The following is a 22,919-nucleotide window of genomic DNA, read 5'->3' on the forward strand; positions in this document are numbered from 1 at the left end:
AAATCCACCTCCAGATCACACGGTGAACGTCCTCCTGTATGCAGAATTTGACAATACCATAGAAATCAACAGTTTGAGAGAAGTTATTCTAGATTACTAGAAGCTATGGAAGACTGTTATCCCTCTTTGCCTAGTGGAGAAAGTTTGGAGATGGAATGTGAGGAGACCGTGGAAAAAGAAGAATCCCAAGACAAAGACGAAGAAGTTGTCATGATGAAGTCAAGATGGCCAGAGCAAGAAGCCCATTTAGTCTCCTGTTTTGCCAAACACTTGGCCGACAAAATGACGGAATTGATCAAGAAAAATTGCTATGGATGTCAAAACGATCATCCCAGTCAAATTCAACACGATAAATGCCTGATGTTAAGTCAAGAAGAAAAATTGGACGAGTATCTGGACGAAGCTTGGAGTCTCATCTCGAACAAAGACGTGTTGTACCAGTGGTATAAAGACTTGCGTGAACATTCTTGTCCACCATTAACCACTCAAGAGATCCATCGTATCGAAGCTCTCCTGAATCAGAGTGAAGAAACAGAACGAATAACCGTTTATTCGTCAGACATTTTCAAGCAAAAAGTCAGGATCGAATTGACGACTTATTATTACCTGTGAAGAAGAAGAAGAAAAAAACACACACACACAGAAAACAATGGATACCTGGGAACTTTATTACCTTTTGAACCACAGTTCGTATACAGCTTCTTGGAATCCTGTCGTCTGTGCTAAAGATGAACTCCCTCATCGCAAACCTAAAGACCATCAAGCTTACGTGATCAACACGGACGACAGTCATCTTCCAGGAACCCACTGGGTAGCCGTCTACTTTCCTCAAGAAGGATGTGTGGAATATTTCGATTCGTACGGATTGCCCCCTTTGGAAGACGATATCATTGACTTTATGAGAAGAAATGCTCAAACCACCCGATTCAATAATGTGAAATTACAAGGCACAGATTCCTTGGTGTGTGGACAATATTGTGTGTATTTTCTGCATCATCGCAGCCTGGGCTATTCCTTAGAACATTTAGTGACTCATTTCGATCCTCGTTCTTCTGCTAGAAACGATGTGAAAGTAGATCGATGGTTTTGTGACCATTATGCTTATCTTTTGTCTCAAGCTAGGAAACGTAGTGTCCATCAATGGCCTAATGATTTCCAACAGTGGAAATCACAATTTCATTCACAACGTTGTCAGCCCTGTTTAAAGAAGATTGTCCATTGAGAAAAAAAAGTTTGTGATTTGAATAAAAAATTTGTTTGATGTTATAGTGTTGGATTATTGTTTAAAATGTTGTTGTTTAGTGTTAAGTGATTTTTGAATAAAAAATGTTGTGTTTTGAAAAAAATGCCTTTGTCTTTTGTTTAGCTATAAGAATGTTGGATTGATCCTCTTTCATTTCTTACTATCCCTCTCATGAACGTTGCGGCTCGAAAACCGTGTGGGGGATGTTTTCCTTCACGTCCGCGCTTTCACTTTAAGAACCGGTTTGTTCCCAGTCTAACCATCCATTGTCGACTCATCCTCCTACGAAGATGTGCTCCAAACTAGCTAAGCTCAACGAAGCCTACGTGAATTTGCATAGGGTCAGACACAGTCTGATACCGAAGCCAGAAGAAATAGAAAATGTGAGAATGTTAAAAATCACTGAAGACCTAATAGAAGAGCTCTTCAGAGAAGAAGTGAACAGGGAAAAAGAAGAATGGACAGAGAAGTACAGACTTCAGAGACAGCAGCAACAGCAGCAACAACAGCAACAAGAACAACAACAGCAGCAGCAACCTGAAGCTGACAGAGGCTTTGTCGATTGCCGTATCGACACCAAAGAGTTCTTCTTCTCTTTCCGAAGAAGCAGACCTATTGCCAGAAAGTCTATAATCAGAGGACATCGCATTCTTAGAAACTAAAGAAAGAATGCCATAGCAAACAAAAAAAACAGCCCTTTTCAGGGCTACCCAATACTCTAGAAAAGAAATAACGATTGATTTGCCAATGCGTATAGGTAGAGTAGTGTGAAAATAAACACTAACTCTTTATTACTAGTGGAAGTGTATGTGTTGGTGTGTTTGTGTTGGTAAGAGCTCAAGTAAGTTGGTGGAGATAGTAGATTAAAATGATATCTTTTCTTAGTGTTTGGGGTGTATATTAGGGGTTAGATTGGATTGATTTCAGTATGTGGATAGTCTATTGAAGTGATTTATAAAAATTTTTTACAATAGTGATGGGTAGCATAAAAAGTGAGTGAGTGTTTCTTTTAGGTCCGCGTTGTTGATTTTGGTCATGATCTAGGTAAGATGAATTTTATGTTATTAGGGGGATGTTTTCCATCACGTCCGCGCTTTCAGTATAAATTAAAAACTAATCGTCAGTTGGGCCCATCGTCGACCTGTTAACAGCAAGACAATGAATACAAGGATTGTGAAGCTGCTAGAACTCCAGATGCACCTGGAATATGCCAGGCGCATAGTAAACGAACTGTCCGCGGAGGCTATCGTAGAAGAAGCAAAAATAAAGAAGGAAGAGGAGGAGAGAAGAGAGAGGGAAGAAGAGGAAAAGAAAATAGGAGAGAGGATGACTTATAAGATACAAGAGACAGAGGATTGGGGTGCTGAAGCAAATCATCCCGCCTCTGCACTCCCCAGAAGAAAGGTGAAAGAAGACTGGGGAAGAAGATGTGTGTGTGGCGCCAGACCTGGAAGGTGCAACCATTAGATAGGTGCATCTGGAGTTGAAAAAAACAGCCCTTTTCAGGGCTACCCAATACTCTAGAAAAGAAATAACGATCCATTTGCCAATGTGAGTAAGTAGAGTAGTGTGAATATAAACACTAACTCTTTTTTAAAAATGTGAGGGTATGTGTTTGTGTGTTTGTGTGTTTGTGTTTGTAAGAGCTCAGGTATGTTTCTGTGAATAGTAGATTATGGGTTTCTTTATTGTTTCTTAGCGTATGTGGAGAGTATAGTTTGGGTTTTGTAAGCGCTCACGTACGATTGTGTGGATAGTAGATTATGGATTTGTTTATTGTTTCTTAGCGTATGTGGAGAGTATAGTTGGGGTTATATTATATGAAATGAAAAAGTAGGGGATGTTTTCCTTCACGTCCGCGCGTTGTTGGGTCATGATCTAGGTAAGATGAATTTTATGTTTTTTAGGGGATGTTTTCCATCACGTCCGCGCTTTCACTATAATAACCCACAGTATTCGTCGTTCAAACCATTCTTCATAGAAGATGGCTTCAAACCACCTGGATAAATTTCAGTCATTGCAAGACGTCTTTGACAATTTGGGAATGATAGAACAAATGCTCGTACGACTAGTTGAAGATCACTATTCTTATAGTCCGCATAGAGTAAAAATGGAAATTAATAATTTAAGAAAAGCAAAGGATATGATAAGTGGTGTAATGAAGGAAATAAAGGAGGAGAAGGAGGATGAAGAGGAAAGGACAAGGATGAGAGCATGGAATGAAAAAATTGAAAAAGAAGAAGAAAATGAGAAGAGGAAGAAAGAAGAAGAGGAGGAAGAGAAGAAAGAAGAGGAGGAGAAAAAAAAGAAGAAAGAGAAGAAGAGTGTAGGTGAGAAAATAAGAAGTTGGTGGAGGAAAAGAAGAAATTAGAAGAAGAAGAAGAAGAAGAAAACCCAAAGGCCCTTTTCAGGGCCAGCCATATTTCTCGAAAAGAGATAGTCTTTGAATTGCCTACCCCTTTTTTTTAAAAAAATCCCATGTTCCATTCCCCTTGACGCTATAAAGACCCACTTTAGTGAAAACCCTTGACACTATAAAGACCCACCCTGTTTAATTTCCTTTGACGCTAAAGTGCCCCACGATTTTTTCTTTCTCCATGTTAATTTCCCTTGACGGTAATCTAACCCACGATTTTTCTCCATGTTAAATTTCCCTTGACGGTAATCTTGCCCAAGGGGTCTTGTAATGCTAATTCCCCTTGACGGTAAAGTGCCCCCATTCACTACTACCGCATCAGGTAGGCCTGGCTTATCCATGGTGAATACCAATGTCCTTGACTCAGATTAATATGAACATTATATTGTTTACAAAAATCATTGAATCTAGTCAGGTAAACAATGAACTTGATTTTGGACAAGGTCAGTTGCAAATTACAATCATACATAACACATAATGAAGAAAAAATGCTAACAATACAAATTAAATATACATAACACTGGGCTGTCTTTATCTCAGGGTGTTCTATGGGCTAGCATTATATCAGACCGTCTTCTTTTTTTAAATCAGTTTTCTTCGCCATCTTTGGTCCATTGTTAGTCTGGACTAATGACTAACTGAACGACTGGATTGACTGTAAAGATACGCTGATTCCAGATTCAGCTGATTCAGTATTAAAACCAAGAAATGCGTTCATCATCAGCCACCTGGCTGGTTATTTCCCTTTAGGGTTATCTCATCCAGAAAATCATTTTAATTCATAGACTCCTGAATAGAAGCGAGTAGCAATAGTTATAAAAACGAATCCAGGGATGAACACGCTTTCACCACTTTATCCTCCGACCATTTGCCTTTGATAATCCAAGATAGCCTTATATCAGACGCTGATTAGAATGAAATCTGTTTGGGATCATGGAGTTATCCGTCTCATCCCCTGAACAATTAGCAGAACGCTTATCGCATTATGAACTGGAGATCTGTGGCTCTACTCACCTACCGGCCGCACATCATCTAAGGGGCACAGCACGCTCTCGACTCAAATGAGATCATGTTGAATCGCTTTCACTGCTCTCAAGATATGCCATATTTAAGGCCGGCCCAACCATATAGACCATAAGGTGGGCCCAACCATATAGACCATAAGGCCGGCCGAACCATATAGGCCATAAGGCCGGGCCAAACATACATGCCATAAGACCGACTCAAACAAATAGGCCAACTAGGCAGTCGTACAGGGGCGCCAAAGTAGACAGAAATGATATTCTTCGGAAGGGGGTGGGGTTGAGTCATATTTCAAAATCCCTTGGGCCGGCCTGGTCATATTGCTATATTTTCACTGACACGAAGAGACTTGTGATACGAACGAAAAAGAGAGACGAATCTTGGTACTAAAATTCATTTCATTGGTGGGTCGTCATACTCCAAAGGAAGCTTGGGAGTTTTTCACTGTATACACGGATCTTAAATCGGCAACCTCTATGTACTATACAACAAAAATTGAAGCAGGTGAATTTTTTGTGTTAAATTAGCCTTATCTGTGTATTGACATATCACTTGCTTATAGGTCCATTATTTGTGATCCCGTCTTCAGGCATGGCGCCCATAAACATTGTACTTGTAGCTGAGTATGAAATTGAGAACGTTAATTCTGGTTAAATAGATATACTAAATAATTCAAACCCCGGCTTGAATTTGTTAACATATGACGCTGCCAAGTTTTACGACGATTCAGCGAAAAACACTGGAATAGCACTTTGTTCAACAGTTGGATGTTAATGTAAACAGCACAGAAAATTGGAGGTGTTGAATTAATTTATTGAAAATATGAATGTGATTTTAGTGATAGGTTTGGTTGAATATGATAATGGCCCTTGCAAGAGGCATGCAATTCGATATTCACTTCAGTCAATGATATAATGACTTCTCAAATTGATTCCTAGGATAAAGGATGATCACAGGGGCAGGATTGGGCATGCTATGAAGAGTGTCGTTTAGTGTCAGTATTAATATTAAAGAAAACCCAAGTATAGATGATGAAATGTTATTTCACTGTAAGCTGTCGGGTTGAGATGCTACGTTGCTGCAGTTCCATTGGATTTGTGTCGGTGACAAAACCGGAATTACAATCACATTACATTGTGAGTATCTTTTCTATTTTTCGTCTTATTTTTCTTCTTCTTCTCTCTCTCTCTCATAATGTTGTGTTTAATTATATATATATATATATATATATATATATATATATATATATATATATATATATATATATATATATATATATATATATATATATATATATATATATATATATATATACATATCTATGTATGCATATTTATGTATACATACATACATACAGTCGGCTCCACTTAAATGCGCATCGCTTAATTGCATACATCGTTTAAGTGCATAGCAAAAGTATGGTCCCGTTTTGCATTGTAAATATACAGGGATTCCGCTTAAATGCATACTCCATTTACATGCATTGTTTGGGTCAGGTCCCGAGGCTATGCATATAAGCAGAGTTGACTGTAATAATATACTTTTCAAAAATGGATGAGTGCTATTCTGGGGGGGGGGGGGGGGTAAATGTCTACAAAGAATTACAATAATTGTATTTGTGTGAAAATATCTCTTTAAACTTATCATACAGACAATATTTAAATTGCACATTGTTAAAGCATGCCTTAATAGGACTAATGTGGAAGCTATAACAGGTTCATGGTTTGTTTCAAATCGGGAAATCTGTTAAAAATGATTGACTAAATAATTCACTTGATAGTAAGCGGTTCATTGGATCTATCTCGTAAGCATTGTCAAAACACGCATTAGTTTGCACTGACACAGACACACACCACACACACACACACTCTCTTTCTTTCTTTCTTTCTTTCTTTCTCACTCTCTCTCTCTCTCTCTCTCTCTCTCTCTCTCTCTCTCTATATATATATATATATATATATATATATATATATATATATCTTATTTGATCCATTGTTAGAGAGTAAAGTTCTCATTCAAAGGAAATTATTACGGATATCGGCACACATCGTGTATTACTCGATATATCTATCAAATATGATTGATATGTTATTTTTCTGTAATCCAGCTCTTCCGCTTGCAATATTGTCAAATATGAGAAACATTTTCAAGCGAAACTCATACACTACATGCAGATATTTTACAGAAATGTACATTTGCATATTATAAATTTCGTTCAAGGAAATATATTCAGTTCGTTATTATCCGTCCGTATGTCAGCAGCTGTGACAAAAAATTATGTATAATGCAAAACGAACGGTGTGCCAGTAACCGTGACCGTGTGTATTCTTTTAATCGAATGATGTGCTAGTAACCATGACAGAGTGTATTCTTTAATTCCAAACGGTGTGCCAGTAACCGTGACAGAGTGTAATCTTTTATTCCTAATGGTGTGCCAGTAACCGTGACATAGTGTATTCTTATAATGAAATGGATAAAATATGCAAATTTAAGACAAATCAGTGAAAATGATATGTATCATCAATGGTCAATACAATAGGGGTGTATACTGACAGACAATAGGGGGTGTATACTGACAGACAATAGGGGGTGTATACTGACAGACAATAGGGGTGTATACTGACAGACAAAACGGGTCTTATTCTCTTACCCTTAGTTGTATTCATTAAGATCATATTTCACGTGCCATTTTATTACCAACCAATATGGAATATGTAATCACTTTTTAAATGTTTTTTATCAGACAAGGACGTTTAACTCCAATTTTAAAGCAGCGGAATAATTGGGTTACGAGAGTGCTTTTCTGCACAGTGTATTTTGATGTTACTTATCTATTTCATACATCTATCTTCGATAGGCCACATTTTATTAGAAGCAAGTTTGATTTTAAAAAATTATCTGCACTTTTATGGCCAGTTTGTCATATATTGCCGATATCGTGTTACTTGATATAGTGATAATATCGTGTTATTTAGTGTATCTTCAACATTATAACTGTTTTCGATGCACTTGAGTCATACAGTTCACAGAATAAATTTGCATCTACAATAATAATTGCCGTGAAAGGAAATAAGCAGAAATTCAAGGGGGCATTGTGTTTAAAATGTATGTTACTAAATAAAAAGCACAATTGATGTCAAAAGTTTGCTGCTTGGTTGTTGTTGTTGTTGTTTTAAAAATGAATTATGAAATACTAGCATTGAAAACGTTTACCCAATCTGGTGGGTATAGACTGTTGGGTGTTCACTTCATAACAGCACGTTGCTGTATGTATATATATATATGTATATGTATATATATATATATATATATATATATATATATATATATATATATATATATATATATATATATAGTAGTCGTGCTATCCTGTCTGATTAAAACTGAGTAGGAATTGCTACTCCGTGTTTTCCTGCGAACGTAGCCATTATGAAAGTTGATAGTCCTGCTATTGTTATCGTGGTAAATGTGTCATGCCAATTTATTTAAGTCTGGTAAATAATCCAATTGACCAAAGCCATAATTTTTAACAAGTAATCAGCAGTTTATCTATTGCCGCGCTGTGTGCACACACTGCTCTTTCCACCATCTGCATGTAACAAATCAATATGCTTCACCTGGAGTGGGGCGGGGCAGCTGCCAATCACCCTTATCCAAATTATATCTGATTGGTTGAGACAGACACTGGTGGGAAGGACCCTATAAACACAAACAACCTGATGCTGGTGCTGATGATACAGATGATGGGGCTTTACATGTAGTTAGTTGATGGGGAATCTGCTTTAACCTCACAGTGGGGGTTTGTCTGTATGTCTGAAAGCATCTTAGAATACCTTCAAGCAGAATAGTTCATTGTAGTACTGATGAGGATGTCACAGTAAATTACTAACTACTTGGAGAAAGAGTGGTCGTGACTCATATTAACTGGCTCTTAGATGCATACAAAGACCTGCATGACGTCAGTGTAATGCGTGTTACACGTGTTGGATCAGATCCGATTTTGTAAGTAGATGTCTCGAATTTCATTCCATACTATGTGATACGTATGATTTACTTTTTGCTTTAAAACCCTTGCTCATTAAAAGAGGTAATTCATAGAGCTATTTTTAGTTAATGCATATGGTTTTATTTATTTTATTTTCCTAACGAATATGTTCTTTAAAACGATAATTATATACTACTGATAAAAGTGAAGATCAAATAATTCTTTATCAAATGTAAATTCACAGTCATCTCATCTTATTCGGGGGTTGTTGTGTGATATCGGTGGGGAGGAAATAACTATGTATCAAATTCGCCTGATCAAGGCAACAAAACAGATTTAGAGACTCTGGTGCACATCTAACCATTTCCAGGGTCAGTCGGTGTAAAAATTCTAAGTTCCTCCAGTAGTTTTATATGCACGATATTACAACAACCACAACAACCACAACAACCAAAACAACAACAACAACCACAACAACCACAACAACAACAACAACCACAACAACCACAACAACCACAACAACAACAACAACCACAACAACCACAACAACCATACTAAAGCAAATAATCGACTGACAAAAGTAAACATAAGTTGTTAATACACTAAGTAAAGGCGATGTGATTCTCCTGGAGACAAACAGACATTGGTGCCGTTACTACAGATATCTAATAGTATTACCTATAAAATGTAATTTCTTAATTTCTCTCGAAAGTCAAAATGTCGGAATTTTTTTCCTATCTCAAAGATTTGTAAAACTGCATCATTATATGTATTATATGTTTTCGAATCTCGGGTTAGGACTATGTGGGCGTGTGAGAAAGCTTGCCAGTAGCTTCTCGTCGGTCGGTGGTTCTTCCTGGCTTTTCCTGGGTTCTTTCTCCACCATTAATACTGGCCGCCATGTATAGCCTTTCTTGTGCTGAAAAATGGCGTTAAGCCCTACAACAACAACAACAACAATATATATATATATATATATATATATATATATATATATATATATATATATATATATATATATATATATATATATATATATATTACATGTATTGTTGCATACAAAGGGACTCATTCCATGTCTATATCACTGTCATCGATACATCCCTATAATTTATTGCCGTTTAACAGATTTTCCATTTTTTGGGGAACAAAATAATTCGACATAATCTTTATTAGGAGTTTTAATTGTTGCGATATTTTCATATGCACAGCTTTACCCATAATCCTGCTTATCAAGCGAAATGTTAAATCCCATTTATTCAGGGCTGAAAAGACATCATATAGATTATCTTATGACATCATATAGATTATCTTATGACATCATATAGATTATCTTATGACGAAGATGGAACCGAATTGTCAGGTGAAAGTTGGTCCATGTGTAAAACCATTGTGAACACTATTTAAAGAGACACTAAATTTTATAATTAAGATAACAAAGTAAGAGGACATTTTAAGATAAAGAACAGCTACAACAAAAATCCATCAAAATCGTTCAAGAACTTCACGAGCCATTTATGTTTTTAAAGTTTACAGGGGAGGTAACGCTGGTCAAACTTGATTACAATTTGAATGATTTGATGGGGGGAGGGATTTTAATTAAATGATGTAGAAGACAATTCTAAACACTCAGATAATTATTTAGATAAATTTTGCAGCACTGAAAATTCCAGTTTATATGATTTATTTAAATTGTTAAATTTCTTTCAATCTGAGTTGTACAAAATGGAGACAATTTATGTCAATTGTCTCATTAAATATTATCGAAACAATAAAAACTGGATTTTTCTCATTCATTTCCCAGTAACCTGAAATTTAATTCGTTTCTAGAAACTAAATTTAGTCGTTGTTTTTGGCTGGTAATATAAATATTTTTATCCTTCTCATTTACATATATATGTATCTGATGATTAATGATGATGTAAGTAAATTTAATTAATGATAAAAGAAACGAAAACTACTTGAATGCTGTTTAAAATATGTAAATTATTTAAGATGTCATTATTCCTCATCTGTGATGACATCAAATTCAGGAATTGTACAAGAAGTTTGCTATGAGTTATCTCCCATGACTTTTTTTTCTCGATACTTTTAGCTAAAAGTGTACGACCGATTTTGATCAAATTTTCACTTTTGTTGGTGCCAAGATTCCCTTTTTATTTCAAAACTTCAGTGTTACTTTAATATAATGCTCTGACTTTCGTATTGTTTTATTTCTTCTGTTGCTATTTTGAGTGAATCGAAATAAAAAGGGATGTTATATCAACATGGAGTTTTGCTAAAACACTCCATATGATATCTACTTAGAAGTAAATGGTTCCGATCTTATGTCGAATATGGCCGCCACGGCAGCCATCTTATAAGTTTAATTTGATTACTTCTCCTATATCCATGGTGATGTCACTAAAGACTGTATGTGGTGTCCGCCTGAGCCGATCTAACATCAAATATGGTCATCACTCCAGCTACTTGAAAATGTTTTTGCGACTGTTCCTGAACAGAAAGTTATGTCAATGTGTGGTTTTCAACAGAAGAATTCTTCTAATGCCCATTTGTTCCTCAATGAATGATTGCCGATTTGACACCCAATATGGCTTCACATAACGGCCATCTTGAAAATCGTGTTATAGCTACTCCTGAATGTATGTTCGTATCAAGATAAGAGTTTCACTAAAAGAGTTCGCATGGTGTCTGTTTGGTTCTAAATGAAATTGATACCAATTTTGACGTCCAATATGTCCGCCACAGCAGCCATATGCAAAATCTTTCTATTGATACCCCACCCAACAGAAAGTCTTATTGACTTGGGTTTTCACCAAAAGTCTTCTTGAGACGACTGTTTGGTCCTATAAGGAAAATAGTGCTGATCTGAGACAAATTATGGTTGCTGCAGTGACCAGCTTGAAAAACTTGTTAGCGCTACTTCTTCTAAACCAATGGTTGTATCATCATGGGCGTTTACTAAAAGATTTCTAAACCAATGGTTGTATCATCATGGGCGTTTACTAAAAGATTTCTAAACCAATGGTTGTATCATCATGGGCGTTTACTAAAAGATTTCTAAACCAATGGTTGTATCATCATGGGCGTTTACTAAAAGATTTCTAAACCAATGGTTGTATCATCATGGGCGTTTACTAAAAGATTTCTAAACCAATGGTTGTATCATCATGGGCGTTTACTAAAAGATTTCTTATGATGTTTTGTTGATCTTTGTCAAAATGGTGTCGATCTGACGCTCAATATAAGACCATCTTGAAAGCCTTGTTTCCACTCCTTCTCTTAAAAGGCATGTCATTTTGACATGGAGTTTTCATCAGAGGAGTTCTTATGTTGTCTAGTTGGTCTTAAATAAAAACAATATGGATGCCATCTTGTTATAACTATTTCCATCGAATGGATTATCTTTATGACCAGTCTAATTCTACTTTGTCCTACATGAAAATGATGCCAATCTGACATTCAATATGTCCGCCACAGCTGCTAATTTGAAAATCTTAAGAATATCGGAGATGGTTTAAACATTAAACGGAAAAAATGATCTTATGTTGAATTTCTGGAAATTTGTTTCGCTCAGTAGAGCGTCAGTCCCTCATTGGACTTTTTTATCTATTGATCAGTGATATAACATATTAAAATAGGATGATTAAAACATTAAACTTAATTGTTTAATTTGGGACAGGATGGATTAAAAGAATAACACTTAATTGTTTCATTTGGGACATGATGGATTAAAAGATTAACACTTAATTGTTTAATTTGGGACAGAATGGATTAAAAGAATAACAATTAATTGTTTCATTTGGGACATGATGGATTAAAAGAGTAACACCTAATTATTTAATTTGGGACAGGATGGATTAAACGAATAACACTTAATTGTTTCATTTGGGACAGATGGATTAAAAGATTAACACTTAATTGTTGAATTTTCGACACATTGGGTCAATTAAGTATATACTATCTGAATATGTTTGTAACGATGTTGTTTTCTTTTCTTTTCCCAAATATTTACATCTCTATTTTTGTTTAAATTAAATTACTAATCCTTTTCATTGAGGAATGTGCTTACGTTATTCAAATTCTTTATGGCTCCTTTTTATATACTCTTCGCAGTATTTGCTTTAAGCCTGGTTAATTTTAAATGTTTTGATTTGTCAAAATCTGGTCTGAGTAAAGTGGCAACAGATTGGGTAAACACAAAACTAGGACGGGCACAATTACTGCCATATGAGATTACAGCTTAATTGCGTGATGTTTTGCTTGAGAAACGAGGCAAGAAATGATGTTTTCATTATGATATACTACTATAGTTAAACCTAGTACTACTACTAGAAATTAAATATTTAATAAAGGATAATGTCGCGTTATTTGAATCCACCTTTTTTACTGACTAAGGGACCGGTAATTTAAGTTTTTCCATTTTGACTATGTGACTGGTAATTTATATTTTTCTATACTGACTATGTGACCGGTAATTTAAGTTTTTCCGTAATGACTATGTGACCGGTAATTTAAGTTTTTCCCTACTGACAATATGACCGGTAATTTAAGTTTTTCCATAACGACTATATGACCGATAATTTAAGTTTTCCCGTAATGAGATATTTCTTTAAGTTTCTTTCTATTTTGTTATTTGCAGATTATATGCAACTTGTCCAGAGTTATATTAAGATGTACTTTAAAGTGTCATAAAAATTATTTGACCTTTTTCGGGTTTCAGAATAATTATCCGATTTAATTATTCAGCTATTTAAAATGTACAGAATGCATGCTGTTATTGGACATTGTTTTTATTATCTTTATTCCTACCGAAATATTTTTTTCAGGTTCCGTTTTACCAAGAGAGGAGGTATATATTGTCTGCATCATAGCAAGAAATAAAGTAAAGCCCATCTTTCAAAACGATATAACTAACAGGAACTATTAATGCAAAGCCTTTAAAAGTACAGTCGTTGTAACTAACAGTGAAACAGCTAGCTGATGTTGTCTCTGTTTTTGACACCAGAGACGGTGGAAGAGTGGCTTATCGTGTCATAAACGTAACACTTCATGGAGCTGTCACACACAAGCATCAAAAGTAGGAGGCATTTTAATTATTCAGAGGATTAACTGGTGTTTGATTTTGCAGGAAAATCCTCGACTGTTTTGTAGTGGAATGCGTGATAAGTAAAACAGGCATATTTATTTCTTGTGGCTCGTTCTGGAAAAATGAGTTAAACGGAGAAATGGCAATGGCGTGACAAGGTGAAAATAAAATTCATTTAAGAGTGAAACACAGATGACAATCAAACAATGGCGCATTTACACGCCTTAAGTTAGAATCAGTACTGTCGGCCCATGGGAGATTATTAAAAAGACATAATAACGAGGCGGTGTTGTTAGACCAGTAAAGATTGGCTCGATGAAGTAGAACCCTTTATAAACTCAAATAGTGCTTTCAGTGTCACCTTAGAGTAAACTCCAATCGAGAACGACATATCATTGCTCATCCACGATAGAGCAGGGTGCTGTCTTTTATTATTACGGACCATTACTCAAGTGGAACACGGAGATTAAGAGCTCAAAAAAGAACTGAAATAAAATAGTTATTTTGTGAGTGGAATGAGCTTGTATACTGTGTGGAAGAAAACCAATCGGCTAATTGCAAAATGATAGTAGTGACTCTAACTATATAATTCAGCAGGTGAAAAAATAAGTGAATTACATCTGTTTGCAGAAGGAAAGCTGAAAACATGTATACAGCTGTGCTTGTGTTGAAGGAAGACATTGTATTCGGCTGCATCTCCTCAACATAAAATTGAAACTGTTAAACTAGTTAGGTAGTTAGGCTGTTTTGGGGAGAAACAGGTTGAATTAGCCAAGGCCATTCGTGGACTATTAAAGATGGAAAGTATTTGGTTATGGATGGTGTCTTTCCTGACTGTATGTGGAATATGTTGGGGAGAGGATATTGTATATCACATTCCCGAGGAACAACCAAACAATACATATATAGGTAACCTGGCCAACGATTCCAATCTTAGATCAGTAGTTAGTGAAGCTGATTTGAATACAATGACATTTAGGTTTCTCACCAGAGGAGATGATTATTCCAAATATTTTTATATCGATGACAAGAGCAGTGCCATTTTCACAAAAACTAGATTAGATAGAGAACAGTTGTGCAAGTTTGTTACAATTTGCATGCTGCCATTAGAAGTTGCAGCATCGATCGGTAGCTTTTTTAGAATTTTGAAAGTCAATATTTATCTGGAAGATATTAATGATCATTCACCAGCATTTTCAAAAAGTGTATTGTCACTACCCATCTCAGAGGATGTATTAGTAGGGACTCAATATTCAATAGAGGGAGCAACGGACTTGGATAATAGTCAAAATTTCTCGCTCCAAACGTATGAACTCCGGCCAAAAGATGTGCCATTTTCTGTTCAGTTTATAAAAAATTTGGATGGTAGTTCATTGGTGAGATTAAAAGTCACGGAACCTTTGGATAGAGAGACTGAAGAAATTTACTACATGGACCTAATTGCTAAAGATGGTGACGACCCTCCTCTAACCGGGAGTTTGTTTATTAACGTAACAGTGATTGATGTAAATGATAACCCTCCCCGGTTCACTGCTCCTTCCTACAACATCACTGTAAATGAAGATGTATCAAATGGTTCCGTGATTTTAACAGTTCTTGCTACCGACTTAGACAAGGGTAACAATGGACTGGTAAACTACAGGTTAAGCCCACACCAAATAAATGAAATATTTGAAGTTTTTAATATCAATGAAGTTACTGGAAATATCACAGTTATTGGAAAACTTGTTTTCACACCAGGAAAAGTATATAAAATCATCGTGGAAGCCTTTGATTTAGGTGACCAACCACTTGCATCACAGACATTCGTATATGTGAATGTTGAAGACAGTGGAAACAATCCGCCAGAAATCTATATTAATGTTTTAACTAATTTAGGTGTTGCAGTGGTGTCTGAACTGGCAAAACCAGGGACTGTAGTGGCACATGTTTCTGTCGTGGATCATGATGCTGGTAACGAGGGTGAAGTGGTCTGTACAATACAGAGAGATTACTTTGATATAGAGACACTTCCCTCGGTGAATGAGTACAAAGTGGTTGTAACACGACAGCTGGACCATGAGAGACAGAACTTAACAAACGTAACCGTGTACTGTCAAGATTTTGGCGACCCTCCCCTGCAATCATCGTCCACGTTTATAGTACAGATTTTGGATGAAAATGACAACACTCCTCGATTCACCCAGCCATTCTATGAAACTAGCATATCGGAAAATAATGAAATTGGAAAATCAGTTCTAACAATCCAGGCGAATGACATTGATGATGGTGCTAACGCAGAAATACTGTACAGACTGTCACCAAGCGTAGCAGACTATTTATACATTGAACGGTCGGGACTAATACGTGCTAAAACGATACTTGACAGAGAGGAAATATCGTCCTTAAATTTTCTGGTTTACGCTGTCGATGGAGGTTCACCACAGAGGACCAGTTCTGCATCTGTTAGAATACAGATTTTGGATGTAAATGATGAGAAACCAGTCTTTAATAAAGTTTCATATGAATTTATTATCTCAGAAAATAGACCATCGGATACAGACGTTGGAATGGTATCAGCCAGAGATGGAGACACTGGAGCGAATGCAAGAATTGCGTTTGTTATACATCCATTTTACTATCAAAGGGTCCCGTTTGTTGTGTTTTCTGATGGACGAATAAAAACTAACACAGAATTAGACAGAGAGATCATTAGCAGCTATGATTTCCAGGTCATAGCCAGAGATGAGGGGTCTCCATCTTTGAACAATAGCGTTGACGTAAAGGTCATCGTGAAAGATGAAAATGACAATTTTCCAAAAATAGATTTTCCTACCCCGAAAAATAATACAGTGCGGGTTCCTCTTACCATTCTTCCGTGGTCAATCATCACCCGTATCAGGGCATCGGATGCAGATGAACCTGGTAATGAAAATAGCAGAATTAAATACATGATAACAAATAACACGCAGCTGTTTAGGGTTTATTCCGATACAGGTGATATCCAGGTTACAAATTATATCACAGAACAGGATTATAATTCGAAAATATTTGAACTTCAGATTGTGGTATCGGATTATGGAACTCCAAAATCTTTATCTTCGACAGCCACACTTAGTATTGACTTGCATGCCGAAAATGTGACAGGCATTTCAATGCAATCCAAAGAGGAAGGACAGTCGTACTTTGTAATTGCTATTGCCGTTGGAATCGTAACAGCGGTACTGTCGGCAGGGATTGTGGTTATAATCTGTGTCATTCGGAAACTTGACAGGCAGAAGCAGCAACACCGACGACAAAGTGACTCTGTACACGAAGATAAAGTGTTTGATGGAAGTATTACAGTATTTTCGCTACCGTCAGAGGATAGTTTATTGGGTGAGAAAAAGAAGAAAGAGGTCAGCTTCTCCATAGAGGAGGATGTATTTTCGGATGAAGAACTGGTACAGAAGAACCGTAGCACAGAGCACAAAACGTTTATGGTAAGTAGACAATACCAAGAATACTTTCATTTTGTTTTATTTCTTTTCGTTCCTCAGCTAGTATGCATTAGAAAATAGCTGTTTCAAGTTTTTGTTTTTCGATATCGTCACCCTTTTAATCCCTTTCCTTGTCATTTATTTACATTCGCTGGGGAAATTTCATTTTTAAAAAAAATTGTATGCTTTATTATTTTATCGTGGCACGATCGTCGGAAACGAGACAAAGTAGTGACCATTCTGGCGACCATGGTGTTGTCGACAGCTTCCTAAGCTTTTGATAAATGGTTTTCATTAGCATATGTTTCCTCTACTCCTTGCTACATTTTCATCATACACGGCAGGAATAGTTATGACGGTACGGCAATTTATTCTACAAAACCTTCGCCCCGCTTCCTCCCACTCAACCCAGTCCCCTAAGATCTCGGTCATAGACAATCTGCGTTAAGGTTTTGGTTTTTCTCACAGAGTCACATGCTTATATTTCCTAAACCCCTGAATGGATTTTCTTTCTACTTGGAAATATTGCAATTCTTTCTGTGTAATGCGCTCTTTCCCTTTGATCTGAATTCAAGGTTAAAGTCATAGAAAATTCGGCTTCAAGGTTTTGGTTACAGTTTTGGGGTGGGGTTTGAGGGAGGGGTTAGAAGGGAGGGGTTGTAATTTTGTTTGTTTCGTTGTGGGTTTTTTAAAAAAAAATTGTTTTTACATATATTTCCTAAACCCCTTAATGGACCTTTCCGTACTTGGTCATTATGCAACAAGGACACTTCGTCTCATAGGTCATGCACTAATCCATTTGGTCTTGTTGTCAAGGTCACAGTCATATCAAATTTATGCAAAGGTATTTTTATTCACGTTTTCATCATTTTCTTTTGTTTCCGGGATACATTGTTGAATTTTCTTCACTTTTGGAAACGTATATTAGTATGTCCAAAAATAATACGTGCAGGTCGTACTCGCGACCGAATGCCTAATATAGTTTGCATTGGTTGGCGAGTTTCGCGTTGATTTCGTGTAGAATCGGGCTATTGTGGGGTCTTCGTTTTCTGAAATCACTATATATAGAGAGAGGGGGGCGCTCTGTTGTGACCAAACTTTGGCAGTCATGACACTGGCAGTTAAATTACTGCTGTTGTCATTTTGTCATTTGCATCTAATTGGCAATGTGTGTGTGTGTGTGTGTGTGTGTGTGTTAGAATGCAGTAGCGTACTAGCGTATACTTGACCCCAAAAGTAAATAACAAACAGTTGTTTGGTTCATACATATATATCAATGGTCTTTTAAAACGGATAGAAAGATTTCATTATGCTACTTGCAACCATCCATCCACCTTTCTAAACCAGAAACTGCTGATTCTATACGCAAGGACCAACATAAGCAACCAGTAAGTAACATCTGTTTGATATTCTGAGAATATTAATCATTTTAAAATGTTGACGAATGCTGGTTAAAGATTCTAATAAATAATTTAGACCACGTGCAATCATCGTTAATCATCGTTCACATGACGTCACAAAACGTGTGTACTTCCATATCCGCCATTTAGAGCCCCTAGCCCCGCAAACAGGCACCTAATAACATTGTTCTTCCCTCATAATTACGAAGGCACGTCTCGTTTTGTGCGTAAGAATATAATAATTATGTTGTGCGTGTCAACCGCACGAGACCGAATGCGTGGCTTTTCTACTTGTTTTCTTCAAGTAAAACATTTAAATTTCAACCATTTTTGTTATGCTTTCATAAATAAATAGATCGATTAATAAACCAACGCATAAACAAATGGATACACAAACAAGTCGTAAGATGTAATGATTGTCAATTTTTATGGGCTGAAATCAATCATTTTGGTTATCATTCAAATGAAAAAGCTGATTGTTAATATATCATTTCATAGTTCATGACTGATGTCCACGTATAGTTAAGTTCAATACTGCGATGTAATACGTCGTTCACTGTCGAAGTTAATGATATTCAGTATTTGTTTTTCTTTATGGTCCCCATCACGGTTTGACAAGCTTTGTATGACGTGTATGATAAGGACCATACAAAGTGAGGTAATCATCTCATGGTCTACACAAGACCCATTATTTTATATGGTCTTACATAGGACCCAGTATTTTGTATGGTCTTACAATTTTGAATTGCAGCAGGTACGTATAATTTGTAATAAAGTGAGAGGGCTTGATCAAGATTATTCAACATTCCATGTTTGAGCAGAAAAGGATTTAGGTCATTGTAAGTAAAACCAATGACCAAAGTGATTAGGTCATTGTAAGTAAAACCAATGACCAAAGTGATTAGGTCATTGTAAGTAAAACCAATGACCAAAGTGATTAGGTCATTGTAAGTAAAACCAATGACCAAAGTGTCTTTTTATGCTGGACAATTAAAGTTCTTAATAAGTTAGTATACGACATTAAGGCAGTGTTCGTTTTATTTGTATTAATCGTATTGTGGACTTTTTTAATTTTCACAATGAATTGTTAAACAACATTTTAACCCTACGAAAAAATTTACTACGTCAGAGACTGTAAGGACATGCTTAATTTACTCCTAGCTGGTCAGTTTTAATACATGCTTAATTTAATCTTAGCTGGTCAGTTTTAATACATGCTTAATTTACTCTTTGCTGGTCAGTTTTAATACATGCTTAATTTACTCTAAGCTGGTCAGTTTTAATACATGCTTAATTTACTCTTAGCTGGTCAGTTTTAATACATGCTTAATTTACTCTTAGCTGGTCAGTTTTAATAATGCTTAATTTAATCTTAGCTGGTCAATTTTAATACATGCTTAATTTACTCTCAGCTGGTCAATTTTAATACATGCTTAATTTACTCTTAGCTGGTCAGTTTTAATACATGCTTAATTTACTCTTTGCTGGTCAGTTTTAATACATGCTTAATTTACTCTTAGCTGGTCAGTTTTAATACATGCTTAATTTACTCTTAGCTGGTCAATTTTAATACATGCTTAATTTACTCTTAGCTGGTCAATTTTAATACATGCTTAATTTACTCTTAGCTGGTCAATTTTAATTCATGCTTAATTTACTCTTAGCTGGTCAGTTTTAATACATGCTTAATTTACTCTTAGCTGGTCAATTTTAATACATGCTTAATTTACTCTTAGCTGGTCAATTTTAATTCATGCTTAATTTACTCTTAGCTGGTCAGTTTTAATACATGCTTAATTTACTCTTAGCTGGTCAATTTTAATACATGCTTAATTTACTCTTAGCTGGTCAATTTTAATTCATGCTTAATTTACTCTTAGCTGGTCAGTTTTAATACATGCTTAATTTACTCTTAGCTGGTCAGTTTTAATACATGCTTAATTTACTCTTAGCTGGTCAATTTTAATACATGCTTAATTTACTCTTAGCTGGTCAGTTTTAATACATGCTTAATTTACTCTAAGCTGGTCAGTTTTAATACATGCTTAATTTACTCTTAGCTGGTCAGTTTTAATACATGCTTAATTTACTCTTTGCTGGTCAATTTTAATACATGCTTAATTTACTCTTAGCTGGTCAGTTTTAATACATGCTTAATTTAATCTTAGCTGGTCAATTTTAATACATGCTTAATTTACTCTTAGCTGGTCAGTTTTAATACATGCTTAATTTACTCTTTGCTGGTCAGTTTTAATACATGCTTAATTTACTCTAAGCTGGTCAGTTTTAATACATGCTTAATTTAATCTTAGCTGGTCAATTTTAATACATGCTTAATTTACTCTTAGCTGGTCAGTTTTAATACATGCTTAATTTACTCTTTGCTGGTCAGTTTTAATACATGCTTAATTTACTCTTAGCTGGTCAGTTTTAATACATGCTTAATTTACTCTTAACTGGTCAATTTTAATACATGCTTAATTTACTCTTACCTGGACAGTTTTAATACATGCTTAGTTAATCTTAGCTGGTCAGTTTGAATACATACTTAATTTACTCTTTGACGGTCAGGTTTAATACATGCTTAATTTACTCTTAACTGGTCAGTTTTAATACATGCTTAATTTTCTCTTACCTGGTCAGTTTTAATACATGCTTAATTTACTCTTAGCTGGTCAGTTATGTTAATATAATATAATATTTTCTGTTAAGTATTTCCTCGATGATAATGAGTGATACATCAAGTCTATGAGTGACACATTAAGAGTATGAGTGATACATCAAGCCTATGAGGGACACATCAACAGTATGAGTGATACATTAAGAGTATGAGTGATGCATCACAAATATGAGTGTTACATCAATAGTATGAGTGATGCATCAAGAGCATGAGTGATGCATTAAGAGTGTGAGTGATACATTAAGATTATGAATAGGAGCAAAAAATGTTCCCAGTAATATCCAACTTTCTCATTTGAATGGCAGTTGTTGTTTTATACTAGATATAGCTATAAGTTTTAATTAAACCTTCAACGTGTTGATGTTTTCATTAGTGGTCAAATATGAATATTTCCAAAATGTAAATTAATGAAGCTGTAAAATTATTGTCATCTGCTATATATTGTATGTTTTATTAAATCAGGGAAATGGATTTAACGTCGATTGTTGTTGTTGTCGCTCAAGGCCAGTCGGCCATCCGGGGCACCCTTAACGTCGATTATATGTATATGTTGCTATTTTAAAGGTAACCTTACTGTAGCAGCTGTCGACAGATGAAAGCACGTCAGCAACAGACGTTTTACGACAAATATATATCCAGTTGTCTTTTTTTGTAACAGAATATGGAATATCGAAACAGTCTTTTATGCAAGCACATTGTTATTTCATGCAACTGTCTTTTATTCAAAACCCATTATTATTTCACTGAGCTGTCTACTATCTACTCTATCAAATTACGTATACTCGATACGCTTTGCTCAGCCATGAAAGATCACGAGGTTTTCTTTCCATACGGTTAGGTCGCTCTTGCCAACGAAATTATCATTTCCTATACCGTACTGCCCAATATAAATGCATGCTCTGCCGTATCATTTCTAATACCGTACTACCCAATGTAAAAGCATATACAGCATATAATAGAAACTTGTCTGATTATTTTGAGATGTACATGCCTCTCGTAATCTATTCATTACTTACAATCTCTACACATTAGGTGGCATTTAGTCAGTACGAAAAAACAACTATAAATATATTTCCTAAAAATTTCCACTATCTCCAAGAGCCATGCTGAATTAGTGAGGGTACCTTTCCTCTAGATGAATTGGAATTTGTGACCAATGCTGAATGTACTGTGTGGCCAACATGACGAACTTCTATTTGAATTTGATTTCTAATTTGGAATAATTTTGTCAATATATATTACCATGTATTATGGACTCTCACAGTATTAACTAATACAAGAATTTGGACTGTTAGGGACTTTCACAGTATTAACTCGCTTAGTAAACATATTTGGAATTTTAAGGACTGTCACAGTAATAACTTTGTAAATAATTTGGATTGTTAGGGACTCTCACATTATTAGCTAATAATTTTTTGGGACTGTCAGTGACGCTTACAGTATTAACTAATAAAATAATTCGGATTGTTATGGACTCTCACAGTATTAACTAATAAGAGAATTTGGACTGTTAGGGACTCACAGTATTAACTAATAAGAGAAATTGGACTGTTAGGGACTCTCACAGTATTGACTAATAAAAGAATTTGGACTGTTGGGGACTCTCACAGTATTAACTCGCTTGG

General features: G+C 35.6%; 1 protein-coding gene across 3 annotated transcripts in view; it reads left to right on the forward strand.

Annotated features, from left to right (window-relative positions):
- Nucleotides 1–5,472: 5,472 nt before the first annotated feature.
- LOC149796394 (protocadherin-9-like) overlaps nucleotides 5,473–22,919 on the forward strand; it is a 37,749-nt gene continuing 20,302 nt past the window's right edge. For 2 of the 3 annotated variants that reach the window (XR_016421675.1, XM_089961075.1), the window contains exons 1-2: nucleotides 8,422–8,684; nucleotides 13,497–17,217. Coding sequence is in view for 2 of the 3 variants with exons in the window: in XM_089961075.1 (XP_089817201.1) it covers nucleotides 14,554–17,217 (2,664 nt within the window). In the remaining variant the exon portion in view is untranslated. Of the gene's footprint in view, nucleotides 5,819–8,421; nucleotides 8,685–13,496; nucleotides 17,218–22,919 lie in introns of those variants that run through there. The other variant, XM_089961076.1, reaches the window with a different exon arrangement.

Source organism: Sinohyriopsis cumingii, chromosome 6 (assembly GCF_028554795.1).
Source record: "Sinohyriopsis cumingii isolate HCF-2022 chromosome 6, ASM2855479v2, whole genome shotgun sequence".
Classification (NCBI taxonomy): Eukaryota; Metazoa; Mollusca; class Bivalvia; order Unionida; family Unionidae; genus Sinohyriopsis; species Sinohyriopsis cumingii.